A 14,357-nucleotide genomic window follows, 5' to 3' on the forward strand; every position below is an offset into this window, starting at 1 on the left:
CTACTTGGGGCAAGGATTTGCCTATGGAGGGTTTCTCCAAATGCTTGTCTGAGAAAGATAGCTGTTTATCTGTGCAAAAAGGCAATGCATATGTGGAAGAAATTGCTGAGTATCTGTCTGGTATCTCAGAAGTGAATCTGGCATTTGATAGGGCTCAGGGAAATGTTTCTGTAGAGCAAATTAAAGTTGGTGATCAGGTTAAAGCCCTGACTGAGGAAGGAAGGGGGACAGTCTTGGTGAGTGATGAATTGTTAGCTAGTAAAGTTTGTGGAAGTAAGCCTGAAAAAGGTAGAAATGATTTGTTTAAAGCAGCTCGGTGTAGCTTGCGAACGTGACACCATCACATTAGGCCTGAATAAAGACTGGTGGGAGAGGCTGGGTCACTAGAAAAATAACTTTCCCTCTGTTGATACTCACACCTTGTCAACTTTGGGAATGGGCCACATCCTAATTCAATTGGCCTCGTTAGCATTGACTCCCCAACTCGGCCAGGCAACTCCCATCTTTTCATATGCTGTGTATTTATACCTGCCTTTGTATTTTCCACTCCATGCATCTGATGAAGTGGGTTTTAGCCCACGAAAGCTTATGCCCAAATAAATTTGTTAGTCTCTAAGGTGCCACAAGGACTCCTCGTTGTTTTTGCTGATACAGACTAACATGGCTACCACTCTGAAATCAGTGTAGTGAGACACTTTTTGTGGAAAGCAACAGTTTATCTGTTGAAGGAAAAACTGTTTTCAATTGTTTGTCTGTTGCAAATAGCAGTGTGCCTAATGAAGGAGAATGTACCTCCAGTCTTTTGTCTGTGGAGCAGACAGAAAGTGCTTCTCGGTTTATGCTACTTAAGAATTTGCCAGTTGACCCAGAGTTGGTTCTGGATACAACTAAGGCCCAGGAAGGGAATGTTCCTAAGTTTGTGTCTGCTGGGGAGAATGATATTGTGACCACACATGACTCCAGAGGCTTCTCCTGGAATGTTTCTCCTGGCCCCATGAGACAGACTCTGGCGTGGGTGACCTCATCCCTGCTCTGCTCCAGGACGCCTCTCCCAATATTATTCTTGGAAGGCCACCCCCGGCCAGTTGGCTGGCCCATCCCCCAGCTTCCAAGGACCCACCCAGCCCAGGACAGCAGGGCTGGCCCCTGCACTCTGCTCAGCTGCCAAGGCCAAGCTTGGCAGTCCTGTGCCCAGCCCAGACACAGGCACCAGGACCTGGCTCTCAGATCGGCAAAGGAGCTCCACAAAGTGACTGCAGGGCTCAGCCTGTCTGGGGTCCAGGCTGGGCACCCAGGGCTTAGCTGACACTCTTGATATTGTGGCTACAAAATTTCAATGCCAACGCACCCCACCTCCCTCGCTCTGCCCAGTGGGTGTGCAGTGTCCCTTGCCCTGCCACTGCGTGTGCCTGTCCCCCATCTCCTTGGCATCAGCCTGTCCCTGCATGTGTCCAGGCCTCCCCTAGCACCATGTATCCTTACCCCCGTTGCAGGGTTCACCTCCCAGCCATCTGTCGCCCTGTGGGACTGCTGCTGGTTGAGCCCAGATCCCACCTGCTCCCCCATGCTGCCCTCTCCTCTGAGGACCAGCCATGCTCCCAAGCTGCCCCCTGCCACCCTGCGCTGCCTCCCCCTGGCAGTCAGTGCATGGGGCAAAGCCTGCTGGTACCTGGCGTAGCTGTTACTGCCGGAGGGCTGCAGGCCTGGAGCCCCTTGCAGGGGGGGCCTTTATCCCTGTCTCCAGCCAGGTGGGAGGGAAGAGCACGTGCTTTGGGTCCCGCTCAGGCGCTGCCCAGCTCCGAGCACTGGGTCCCTGCCCCCACACACGGGATGCCAAGGGACCTGCACCTAGGGAGGGAGGTGCACAAATCTAAGCAAAGGTGTGTAGTGGGAAGGCACAAGGGCGTGTGCTGCCCCCAGAGGAGAGAGGGTCCTGCGCTCCCGGCAGGCCTGTGGGGCCAGAGTCCTGCCGCTGCTTGCTGCAGCCAGTGAGAGCTCCAGAGACCGACGGGCCCAGTTCAGGCAGTTTGCAGGGTTCCCATGGAGGAAAGGGCATTGTGGGAGGGAGTCCCAGCTCAGCCAGCCAGGCCCAAGGGTCCCCTCACAGGGCCTCTGAGTGTGAGTGAAGTGGAGAAAGGAGCCCGAAACCAAGGCCCAGCTAGCAATCCAGCCCTTTCAGCGTTTAATGTGATTACAGAGCAGCGCAGAGAGCCTGGGGGCGCAGCACGGGGCCCTGGCCCCGCTCTGTGTTGTACCGACAGAGAGAAAAAGTCTGACCAGCAGAACTAACCAAGGAAGGAGGGACTAAGCCCATTGCAACCAGCGCCGCCAGCTGGAACCAGCTCCCCGGCTGCGGGGGAGCAGCTAGGGTGGTGACCGTCAGCCATTGAGGAGTGCGGGGCCGGGGTGAGGGCTATTCAGCACTATGCCCTGAATGGGGGCAGGGGCTGGGGTCTCATGGCCTTGCTGGACTCCAATGCAGAGCACAGCTGGCAGGACTCCCTGGCGTGGATCCCGAGAGCCTGCACAGAGGCATCCGTGTGCGGGTGGGTGCGGAGCAGAGCAGGAAGGGGAAGCTGCAGCAGGTCAATCTGCCAGCTCCACATTGAAGGAGGGTTTATTGGGAGCTGTGTGGCGCTGCTCCCAGGCCCCAGCGAGGCCGGTCCCTACAGCACCTGCTGCTGCTAGATGGCATCTCTGCACCCTGTAAATCCCAGGGTCCCTGTGGATGAAGCAGATGCCTCCAGGGAGCTGCCATTTCCCTGTCCCTTCCCAGCAGGGAGCCCTGCACCTGCTTGGTGCTGAGCAACTTCTGCCTCTGCCGTGAGGTCATGTCTGCACCCATGTAACTGTACCAGAATGGGGCACCTTCAGCTGGTGCAAGTGTGTGCCAGGACTCGGATTTGTTAGCCTCTAGGCAAACGTGTCCAAAGCACACACCTGTGGGAGGCTCCTTGCCACAGCACTGGCTTCTGCGGTGGCCATGCTGAGACCCCACGCATCCCAATGAATACCAGCCCGGGCCGCCTGCTGCCCGAGGAAGGCCTGTTTCCCTCGCTGGAATAGCTCTTCCTTTCACAAATCACTCCCAATACATCTCACCCCAGTTATCTGAGCAAGGCATGGTGGGGAGAGGCACGTCCATATGTATACAGCCACAGACGGCATGAGAGCACCGTTGTGCAATGGCAGAGGACGACCCTGGAGAGGCTCATGCCCCAGCTGAGGAAGGGGAGCAGGGAGTGGGCACAGGCATGACAGGGCTTGGCGGTCTGCCACCAGGAAGAGGAGCGGAGCAGGAGATGGGTGATGGCCTTGGGGGAGGACTAGCCGGACAGGCCAGACCTGGGGTCACGGCTCCCCACTGGGCTTGATCAGGTAGCCGCTGAAGGTGACGTAGGTGTCGTACTCGTCGCTGAAGACTGCGTTCTCCCGCTCGCCCTTGAAGAGACGCACCCAGACCTCGTCCTGCTCCTGCAGCTCCAGCATGACGCTCTGGCTCTGCATGATGCTCCGGTCGCTCTGCTGGGCATAGAGGATCACCACCTCGACCCCGTTCTTCACCATGTGCAGGTAGGTCTCCTTCTGGTTCCAGGTGTGCACATTGAGTGCAAAGTAGTAGATGCCAGGCACGTAGCAGTAGAACTTGCCCATGAACATGTTGAAGTGGCCGTAGAGGTTGACAAACTCGGTGTCGAAGAGCAGTGTCTGGTAGTAGTCGTTGCTGTGCAGAGGTTTCTTGCGGCCCACGGAGAACGCGGCATAGTGACTTTTGCATGGCTCCCCTGTGGCCCCGATGCTCCCCTTCTGGCCCTTGGGCCCCGTGTGGCCCCTGCTGCCTGCCGATCCGGCTTTGCCAAACTTTCCCTGCAGGCCTCGCTCGCCCCTGTCTCCTTTCTCACCTGGGCAAGGCAAGACGGATGTTGTTTGCACTGGCGAGGCCTGCACCATCCTTGCCCACTCAGAGCAGCCAGCCGGGGCTGGATGAAGCACACAGCTGTAGTGCCAGCCCCAGGGCATGAGCCGGGCACAGCAAAACGGGTTCCCAAGCAGAGCCGAGTGCCTGCTCATCCTCACTGCAGCACCCCAAACGTTATAGCTCTCTCCCCGGAGGCCACCCACCTCCCAGGGCTTAGCTTGGGCTGCGTTCCCACCCGCAAGCCTCAGTGCTCTCCCTCTGCGCCCTGCCAGCCCCACTCTGCAGGGACTCTGGCTTCCCTAGCTCTCCCCCGGGCATTCCTGCAGCTCCATGCATGGGCTACCAGATCTGGCTGCCCTGCAGGCCCAGCATGTCCCAGGGTGCCCAGGGGTTGTTAACGCCTGGTGCCTTTGCTCAGATTCTGGACTGATTCCCCCGTGTACCCTCCAGGCTGTAGAGCAGTGCCGGTGCCACAGTCCCCTTCCCTTCTACCGAAGGCAGCCCTGGGGCTGAGGCTGAGTCCAGTGCTGCCCATTGATGATACCGAGAGGGCCCTGAGCCGCTGCCATGTTTTCTATTACCCTGTGCTCCCAGGTCCCCTGCCCATGCCCAGACCCACGTCCTCTGCCACCCCGGTGCTCCCTAGTCGATGCCCGCACCCCCCACTCTGCTCTGTGCAGTGACTTGGATTGGGGGTTCTACCCTCTGGCCCCTGGCTTCAGCACAAGGAGCGTTTCCAAATCTGGCCCTAAAGAAACTGAACCATGACGTTTGTCCAAGAGCAGCAGCGCCAGTGACCAGAGTGGTGCCCAGGGAGACAAGTGACGGCAGCAGCTGGAGCCCAGCCCCCCATGTGGGCCTGGGAAGACGCTCCAGGTGCAATGCTGCTCGGTGCCCTGGCAACATGGAGGCCAGGTGGCATTTCAGGCTTCAGGCCCTCCCGAAAAGCTGATTCCCACTGCCCAGCACTCGGGGGTGCCGGGGGCCCCCAGATGAGCTGAGAGCACCTGACACCACTCTGCATCGCAGGGCAGCACTGGGGGCCTTGTGGATGAGGCTGTGAGGGGAGGTGGAGACACAGAGCTCCGTTCTGCCCCAGCCTCTGGCCTCACACTGCCCTCCAGTCCAGACACTGCTGAGGGGACCAGGATTCGCCTGTCCCCGTGGATCCAGGATTCTGTCCCAGCCCCCTCTGTGTTGTCCAGCCAGTGAGGTGGCAAGGTCCTCTTACCTTTCAGGATGGTGATGTTGATGTGGGGCAGGGGCTGGTACATGGGGTAGGCAGAGGAGTGCGTGGGGGGGTCGCAGCAGCGCACGCACTGGGAGCGGGGAGGCTGCTTGTCCGGGTTGTGATGATATTTCTCGTGGTCCCGTTCGGCCCTGGGAGGTATCAGTCAAAGAGCAGCACTGAGACCTCAGGGTGGGAGCTGGGAAAGCAGCCTCAGCGACCCCTGGGACGAGGGTGCTGCCCGGGATGCACTGAGGAGGTGAGGGGAGCCTGCTGCCCTAGGGACCTGCTGTGTGTTGGGGAAGCCGGCCACCCCAGTGACCTGACCAAGCCCACTCCACTGAGCAGTGGAGAAGTGAGCTGCTGCCCTCCCCACATGCGCCCCAGCTGGGGAGTTCCCCACCGCCCTTTCCCTGGCCCTCCCCCAGGAGCAGGCGTTTCCAAGCGGCATCCTCAGCCTCCTCCCCTAGTGACTGCAGGCCTGGGGGATGCCTATTGCCCCACCTGGGGCAGGACCTCCTTCAGCTCAGGCCATGTGCTGGCTGTTCTGGGAGGCCAAAGAGCCCAGCTGAAGCCCCGTCTGTGGTGGCGCCCCTGCCCCCTAACCTGGCGGCGTGGCGGTGGGACGGTGCCCGCGTTGCCTCTCCCTGCTCCTCCTCGGGGGGGCTGGGCTGGCTCAGCGTGGAGTCGGGCAGCAGCAGGCAGGCCAGCAGCAGGAAGCTCAGTGCCCAGGGCCCCTCCATCCTGCTGGGGGAAAGGCCAGTGGGGAGGTCAGGCCCCAGAACGGTGGTGGGTTTCTCGCGGAGATGGACATGCAGTGCACCCACGAGGCCCTGGGCTGGCTGTGGGCCCTGGGCTGGCTGCACACGGATGAGGGTGCGAGGGTGCCTGAGTGCATGCAGAGACGCACACACTGCAGAGCTGTGGGGAAGGGGCTGGACTGCCTTGGGCCCACCTTGGGTTGCCAATTCTGGTTGGCCGTATTCCTGGAGACTTAATCTCATGACATAATCTTTAATTAAAGATTAATCTTTAATTCCTGGAGACTCCAGGCCAATCCTGGAGGGTTGGCAACCAATGCCTCACTCCCTCCCCTGCAGCACCAAGGAGCCACTGAGAACTGGGTCACAAGGTCTGTGGCAGCTCCATCTTGGAGAGGCTGCAGGGCCCTTCCTGGCCCCAGTGCCCCCCGCCCTGCAGGCCTAAGGGATGCCCTAGACTGGGCTGGGCAAGTGGCCAGGGCCTGCGAGGAGCAGGGCAGGTGTAACTGCTGGTCCCTTTGCTTGTCGTCCCTGCAGTGGGTTTGGGCTGGGCTAGAGCCTCATGGCGGGAGGGGGGGGGGCAGCCTCCCTTCACCCCACCCTGTCACTGCACCAGGAGCAGCCAGCAGGCTCCGCTAAGGCACCGCTCGGGGCATCCTGGCCTCCCCGCGAGGAAGCCGCTCCCAGGTGTGCATGGCCCAGACCCAGCCCCAGGGCAAGGTGCAGGAGCGCACGGGGCCCGGGCTGGGCTGCCAGCATTGCGGCTGGTTGCAGTGGCTGTTTATGGGCATGCCACCGGGGCTGCACATGAGCCCGGCCCAGGAGGGGGCTGACAGCGGGTGCTGGGTGGGCACTAAGGGATTGGCAGCGTGCCCGCCTGGAGGGAGAGACACCGGGCAGCGTGCTACCTGGGGCAATCCAGAGCAAGGGAGGGGAGGCAGCCGGGCAGTGAGCTGCACCAGGCAGGGGAGATGGTGGAAGCTCCATCACGTGGACCAGGCATTAGAGAGGCAGCACACCAGGACATCGGGCAAGGGGTCCAGTAGGCCTCTCCCAGCTCTGGCTCCTCAGAACTTCTAGCAGGTCAGAGCCAGGCACCACATCCTGAGCTGCTGCCCACTGCATAGGGGGAGGAGGGAAGAGAGACCCTGCCAGCCCCACCCAGCAGCCCTAGCTCCTGTTTCGCAGATTAATTAAAATCCACATCACCCTTTCAGCAGCTCTAGGCTCTGTCTCCCCTTCCCCAGCGCTGGCCTGGGTCTCGGCAAGCCCAGGAATGACCACTGTGACGGCCTTGCACAAAATGCTTCTGGCTCCAGCTGCATCCTTCCCTGCAGCCAGCCCTGCCCCACAGGTGCCAGAGGCCTGGCCACAAACCTTCCCCCCACCCTCAAACAGCCTCACCCCGCTCGCCCCCAGCCCCAACGGCGCTGGACTAGGAGGAATAGCGGCATCGGGCCCAGCATCCCGAGCCAAACACCACTTGCTGACCCGGGTGGGCCTGGGCTAGGCGGGGGCTGCTCCGGCAGAGCCAGGCATGAGGCTCCCTGGGACAGCGCTGCTCGCCTGCAAGCCGAGGGGAAATCCGGGGCAGGGTGGGCAGATGCTGTGTCAGCTTGTCCCCCGCCCCCACCCTGTGCCTTAGCATTCAGCGCTGGGCAGGGGTTACCTGGGGCGGGAGAAGGTGGGGCTAACACTCGTGCCAGCTCCTGCAGTGCGTAGTCAAGCCTCCCGCGGGCTGCTGCCCATTGGCGTGGTGAGTGAGGACTGCGGAACCCCTGGCCACAGCGCTCGAGCTTCGCCTGCTGACTGGGAAAACAATCAGCAGATAATGGCATCTCTGGGGATGAGTGTGAAGGTTTGTAGCCTGCAGAGGTAGCCGAACAGCTGGGCAGAGGTGTCGGGTCACTAGCCCTGGCTGTCCAGCAGAGCCAGGTGTCTGCAGAGCCCTCGGCACGCTTCCCCCAGTGACAGCCTGGAACCTCTCCGGTATGGCCAGGACGTCCCTGCGTAACACCAGCCCGTCCCGACTTCCCCAGGGACTCAGTAGCACCAGAGCCCGCCCCAGCCGCCTGCTGAGCAGCTCCGAGGGCCCAGGAGAGGGCAGAGCTGGGGGTGGGGGGGCACGGCTCTCATTGGGCACCTCCCTCCATGCCCCTCCCCTGGGCCGTGGCCATATGGGCAGCAGCACCCTGGTGCCCTGGGGCTGGCTGGGCGCTCAGGAGCAGCATCTCCCCAGTTCAGCCCCTTTTTTCTCCTCCCAGCCCCCCAGTACTGGGCTCGGAGAAGAGGTTTCTTGCTAGCACCTGCCTCTCTGCTGCCACCAAGCCCTGCAAAGGCACACGGGACTGCTTGTCCCCTTCCGGCCCCAGAGGACAGGCCCCCTCCCTCTCTGAGGGGTATGCACCTCTGCCTGTTGAGGTGCATGTTCTGCAGAATGCGAGCCCTGTCCCCTAGCTGGGGGGCACGTCATCCCTCCCCGCAGAGTGGGGTGGCCCCCTACGCAAGCAGCTCCCACAAGCAGTGCAGATCTGTGCGCTCAGCCGAAGCTCTCCCCCCCCCCTCTCCAATCTGGTACCCAGTGTCGCTTACACCTGGCAGCACGGGCGAGAAAGGGCACATTGCACAGTCAGTGCCAGGCAGGAAACAAAGTGCCTCTAGTGCCAGGGCACACCCAGGCCCCTCTCCCCACAGAACACAAAAGGGGCAGTGGCAAAGGGGCCAGCTGCCACCCTGGGATCAGAAGCCGGTGGCCCAGCTGGCAGCCAGCACTCAGCAGGAGCCTGCCCAGTGCCTCTTTTCAGGAAGAGTTTTAAGGAAACAAAGCCTGTTTTTCCAGAGACATTGAAGTCTTCTGGCAACCAGGAGCCCAGTTGGGAGCCAGCAGCCAAAGGAGACGGGCTCTTGGAGCGTGGGACCGTGTGCTCAGCGTGAGGCCAAGGATAATATTTGCATTCGCCCATGGCCCCACGCTCCTCGCCGGGCAGCCGCTCTCCCTCGTGCTTATCCCGCTCAGCCCCTTTTGAGTCACGGCAGAGTCCAGCCAATGCCAAGGAGAGGGGCGGAGCCCTCGGCATCTCCTGGCCTGCAGCAGCCCTGCTGGTACGCAGGGACCTCCAGGACCCTCCGCAGTGGGTGACGCGGTGCATGGACAGGGCCCTCTGCAGACACGCAGGCGCAGATGGGGTAGCAGGAGCCAAGGCTTTTCAGGGGGCCGTGCCTGAGAAGCCAGACTGCTGTCATGAAGAGCACTGCTGCAGCTAGAGGCCTCGCGCCGGCCCGGGACCGCGGGGGAGGAGGTGGCACAGAGCACTGCCTAGGCATTGCTAGCTACAGCTGCTCCAATCCAGGGTGCTGCAGCACCTCCCCCCCCAGGGCCTGATCCAGAGAGGTGCTGAGTGCCCACAGCGCCCCTGGCCTGGTGCCTCTGGAAACCGGGACAGGTTAAGGCACAGGCATGACAGGCCTGGGCACCTGAAGTCAAGGGCTTACAGCAGAATTTGCTTTTGCTTTTACATCCAGGCTCGGAATAGGGACACTTGGGCAGCGTGAGCACTCGGCCACATCAGGGCAGCTGCAAATTCCTCGGCTCTCTGGTTTGTGGAGGGAGTTCAAGGGCAGAATATTTGGTTTATGAGTCATGTTAATTACAGCTGAGAGCTGCCCAGAGGGGAGGCGGACCAGAGGTGGGGAGGGGTGGGGAAACACCAGCCCACGTGTACGCTTGGCAAAGGGTTCCAGCCCCTCACTCATCCCCCTGGGAGGGCTGGGTATCCCCTGCCAGTGGCACAGCAGGGACACGGTGCCCTCTCCAGTGCTCTCAGCTGCTGAGCCAGGGCAGAGGGCACAGACTGAGAATCTCAGGGAAGCCCCGTGATCTGAGCTCAGCCAGGCAGCAACCCTCCTCGCCCTGCCTAGGAGCCTTACACACTGCAGACAGTGACCTGAGTGCACACACTCCGTGGGCAAAGCCTGTGCCCTCCCATCACCCTCGCAGGCTGCACAGGGGGCTTGGAGCTCATGGTCTCTTCCCTGCTCCCCAGCCTCTCCTCACCGTGACTGGCCATCACTCCCCCACTGGCCTGCCCCTTCCTTCCCCTCTCTCAGGGACAGAGACACAGAGCAAATCAGCTGGAGAATTCCAGAGGAGACCCTGCCACCCCCCTGGGAAGCAGTGATGCCCTGACAGGCCTGGTTTCCTTAACCCTATGCTGCCCTTTGACTGTGTGCTTGGGCATGTGAGCATGTGCCAGTGTACTAGTGCATGCATGAGAGTTGTGTAAGTGTGCATGCACATGGATGAGTGTGCGAGGGTGCCTGAGTGCATGCAGAGACGCACACACTGTGACTGTGGAAGTCTGGCTCTTTCTCTGCTGTATCATAAGCCAGGGAAAAGAGGCTTCCAGTTGTTAGGCGTTTCCCGCTGGAACCCAAAGCAGCCCCAGTCTTTGAGAAAACCCATCTCCTGGGATCTGCTCAGCTGGGCTGACAAACCTTAACCAGGAAATTCCCACTGAGACAAAGCAATTCATTTCCCAGGCCATCCTGGGGCAGGAAAAGGAGGCAAGCACCTGCTCACACGGCTCACATGCTGTGCACAGAGCTGGCCGAGCTCACACTCGCCACCTCACACAGCTACACGCATGCACAGACAGACACACATGCTTGCACTCTTACTACCCGGACTGTTTTTTCCTGTCCAGGCTGGACGCTCTCCAGGAGAGGCCTGGGATATGTAAATTCACTTCCTGAGAAAGCCTCAAGCCTGTAAGGCAAAACAGCCTGAAATCAATCCTAGGCAGCATTAAGGACCGGGCTGAACTGAGCACAAATCCCAGCAGTGAGAGGAGGAGGGGCCCACTGGTAGGCATGGGGAAGGGGAGCTGGAGACGGGCAGCTGGACTGTGTGCCCACCCCACGTCCCCGTCCTTGGGGTTTCCAGGGTGCAAGGACATGATGCAGACACAGGCCTTCCCTGGCTTCTTGTGACAAAGCCAGGAAACGAGACCCTCTTACCCAGCAAACACTGCAATGGGCATGGGACCAAGCAAGCACATCACTCCCCTGCCCCCTACGGACATGCCAGGCTGTGCCAGGGCAGTGGCACATCACTGGAGCTGTTGGCACTGCCCGTCCTTAAGGGCCTTTGGCCCAGATGCCTGGTGTAAGGACCGAGTAGGCTGGGGCACCTTTGTTGCCCCGGGGAAGGGTGCAGCCGGGCAGCGCCAGCGACCGCTATGGGAGCGCAGAGCTGCTCCGAGCCGTGCTAGGGAACGCGGAGGTGCGTGCTCAGCGCTAGGGCCCCCGGCTCTGTCAGCCCAGACGGAGCAGCAGGGGACGGCAGGAGATCTGAACACGCACTGTCATATCCCAGCCTAGGCTCCAGGGCCCCAGCGCTCCCTGGGAAGTGCAGGCTTAGGCCCAAGCCGAGGGCTGCATGTGCTCCCTGCTGCTGGCGAGCTCACGTAGTGGGGGCTCCGTGTGCCATGATCCCCGGGGAGCTCCAGCTGAAGCCCCGGGTGTGGCCTTTGTTTGGCCATTTGAACAGGGGCTGCTAACCACCCCGATGCCCCCTGCACAAACACCCAGGGCCTTGCCAGCCCGCCCACCGCCCTGACACGTACTTGTGGCAGGTTTGACGCCTTGGTGGCTGGAGCCCAAGGTGCTGGCCGTGCTGGAACTGTTTCTCTCGCCCTCTCTCGGTGCGTTTCGTCTCCCTACAGCATCCCCCTTGAGCTGCCACTTCCACCACCCACTGAGGTGCAGGGAGGAGGGAAGTGGGGGCCTGGCCCAAGGCAGCTCTGCTCCCTGCCCCTCTAGCGCAGCCTCTGCTCCTCCTACGCCCGGGCGGAAACGCAGTCTCTCCAGCATAAAGGAGGAGAGGGAAGAAAAGGGACAAACTCGGCAAAGCAGCCCTCCCCCTGCCAGATGTGAGCTGCGGCAGAGAGCAGGGCCTGTGTTAACCATGTGTGCGCCCAGCCCCTGCCATGCCCAGCACTGCCGCCCGCTCTGCCCAGGACAATGATGGTAGGTTTAACGTGCCAGGACAGACCTCCAGATGGCTGAGGCTGGAGCCAAGGGGGAGGGACCCCAGCAGCAGTGGCTCAGCTCAGCAGAATGACAAGCCCAAATCCCCTGCAGTGCCACAAGGCTCTCGGCCAAGCCCCCAGGCGTGTCTGAGGCTGGAACGGTGCCGGGCAGCCCAGGAGCTGGGGAGGTTATTTTCACAGGTACAGCCAGAGCCTGTGCCAGCTGGACACAGAAATCCAGGGCCTGCTCCTGGGTGCTGCGCCAGAGCCCGTGTTGGGCTGGCTGCAGCCTGCAGCCTGGCCTGGGGCTGCTGGAGGATGCTGAGGCTGCAGGGAGGCCTGCTGGGGTGCGTGCAGGAGGGGAGGTTGCAGGCTGCTCACCCTACAGGGAGCACAGCCTGTGCCCCTGGGGATGTGAGGAGACTTTTCCAGGGCACTTGGCAGTAGGGTTCCCCAATCCTCATGGGTGTGTGGCACTTTGGGGAGCAGCCACCACAGCTCTCGGCTCCCTATGGGGAGCGAGTGTCAGGGCAGGGGGCCCAGGCTTTACTGATCTAACCCCGGAGCCATCCCCATTCCACCCACCAGCTGGGACTCTGGGTTCTCCCCAGGAGAGGAAGGCTCCAGCCCCAGAAGCAGGGTTGGCCCATGTCCTCCAGTCCTTTCCAGCCCATCCCTGGGCCCAGGGCAGGCCCATCCCCTAGCGTCTGTTCTCTAGGGTTGGTTTAACGAGAGCAGCAGCTGCTTGGGCCCAAGCCCTGGCCTGGGAGCAGCGTCTGTCCCTCATTGTCTCTGTACCTGGTTGCACTCTCTGGTCCTCCCTGGCCTCCAGCTGCTGGGCGAGTGCAGGGGGAGCAGCCGGGAATGCTAGCGCTGGGCTGTGCTCACACCCTTGCCTGGGTAATTCCTTAACCCCTGCAAATGCCAAGAAAAAGCAGCTGGGAGCAGGGAGGGGGGAGGAGCCAGCAGGCTGGGATTCTGTCCCACACGTGTGGTCTTGTCCTGCTGGTCCCATGTGCAAGCTGGAGTGCTGGCAGGGGCCTGCCTGGGAGCTGCCAGGGTCTGAGCAGCCAGCTGCATCCCAGGCACTCAGCAGGCTCAGTGTTGCCCAGGGCACGGGCTGCTCCGCTGCTGAGTGGGAGAAAGATCCCAGCTAGCCAGGGCAGAAGGCAAACCGGCTTCTCTTGCTTGCTCATCCCTGTGCTGGCAGAGCAGGCTGTGCAGGGGGGAATGAGCCCCCCTCAAAAAGCAGCAGGAGTCCCAGCATGCCTCTGCTGGGGGGGCTGCAGGGCCAAGACCTCGCCAGTCTGCAAGAGCTTGAGAGCCAAATGTCCTGCGGGGAGAAATGCAGCCAGCACACTCCTGCAAGAGGCTACCTGGGACACTAAAGCTCACCCCCCGCCCCATCTCTGCTCATACCAGCCCAGCAAGCTTGGCTTGTTCCTCTCCTTGCCCTCTGCCGAGCTAAGGGCCCCGGCTTGCTGGGCTTCATGGGATCAGAACATCACATGGGAGACTTGAGGCTCTGCCAAAGGAGAGGCTCCTCCAGGTCAGGATCCTGGACCCCCTCCCTCCCCAAATGGTTTTTGGGTTTCATTCCCACATGATTTGCCTTGTGCAGAAGAGAAGTGGGTCCCGGAGCCCATCCCTGGTAAGGGTGAGTTCCCTACCTGCCCCAATCCCGCCCCTTTCCCCACTCACATCCCCAACGCTACCTTCCCCCCTCCCCGTGCTGGCATTTCACCATGTTTAAAGCTGTGTCTAACAGTGCCCTGCACAGCCTGCCTTTTGTAGGTGGTGCCAGCCTGGCCTGCCACACCAGGCCCACAACAGATTTTCTTAACCTTCCTCTGAAGCACCGGGTGCCAGCTGCTGCCAGAGACAGGGCACAGGACTGGATGGGACCTTGGTGTGTTCTGGCCATTCCTGTGTTCCTGGCTCTCTCCCCTCATTCTTGGCTACCGAGTGAGAGCCCAGTGCGATGTGCAGGGCAGATGGTGCTCAGGCGCTGTGCCCCATAGGCTGGGCTGGAGCAGGCTGACACAGCAGGGCGCTGAATGGAACTGCCACCCCAGCACTGCTCAGTCCTAGACTCCAATCAGTGTGGCTACCTCTGAGGGCCAAGCAAGTGAGCGGATCCTGAGCCCATCACACCGCACGGCAGAGCCCGTGGGCTGAGCGCCCTGCAGTCCCCCTGGGACAGAACCCCATGATCCTGGGCAGCCGGCGATCCTACGCAGGGCTGGGGCCTGGGTGATTATCGTGTGCCGAGGCCTGCAGCGCCCAATGTCCGAGCAGCACGTGACGCCCATCACCGTGGCTTCGGGCGCCAGGTTCACACTCAGGAGGGGATTCCCCCCCGCGGTGTTGATGGGGCCGGGGGCGATGGGGGCGTCTGGGCACAGCAGGGGCACCCGAGG

The 14,357-nt window shown here is 61.5% G+C and overlaps 1 protein-coding gene across 6 annotated transcripts; it reads right to left on the minus strand.

Annotated features, from left to right (window-relative positions):
- Positions 1–1,888: 1,888 nt before the first annotated feature.
- On the minus strand, positions 1,889–12,823 carry C1QTNF1 (C1q and TNF related 1). 6 transcript variants are annotated; one of them, XM_039501528.1, is made up of 6 exons: positions 11,533–11,763; positions 10,589–10,673; positions 7,578–7,713; positions 5,754–5,894; positions 5,151–5,299; positions 1,889–3,902 (listed from the first exon to the last, which is right to left on the minus strand). In XM_039501528.1, exons 4-6 carry the CDS (start codon positions 5,888–5,890, stop codon positions 3,352–3,354), a joined length of 837 nt encoding a protein of 278 aa, XP_039357462.1. In that variant the 5' UTR covers positions 5,891–5,894; positions 7,578–7,713; positions 10,589–10,673; positions 11,533–11,763; the 3' UTR covers positions 1,889–3,351. The 6 variants fall into 6 exon arrangements, with proteins under 6 accessions (XP_039357462.1, XP_039357461.1, XP_039357459.1 ...); XM_039501527.1 differs by having other exon boundaries at positions 7,578–7,717; XM_039501525.1 differs by lacking the exons at positions 10,589–10,673; positions 11,533–11,763 and adding an exon at positions 12,736–12,823 and having other exon boundaries at positions 7,578–7,717.
- Positions 12,824–14,357: the final 1,534 nt, after the last annotated feature.

This window comes from Mauremys reevesii, linkage group 15, assembly GCF_016161935.1.
Source record: "Mauremys reevesii isolate NIE-2019 linkage group 15, ASM1616193v1, whole genome shotgun sequence".
NCBI lineage: Eukaryota > Metazoa > Chordata > Testudines > Geoemydidae > Mauremys > Mauremys reevesii.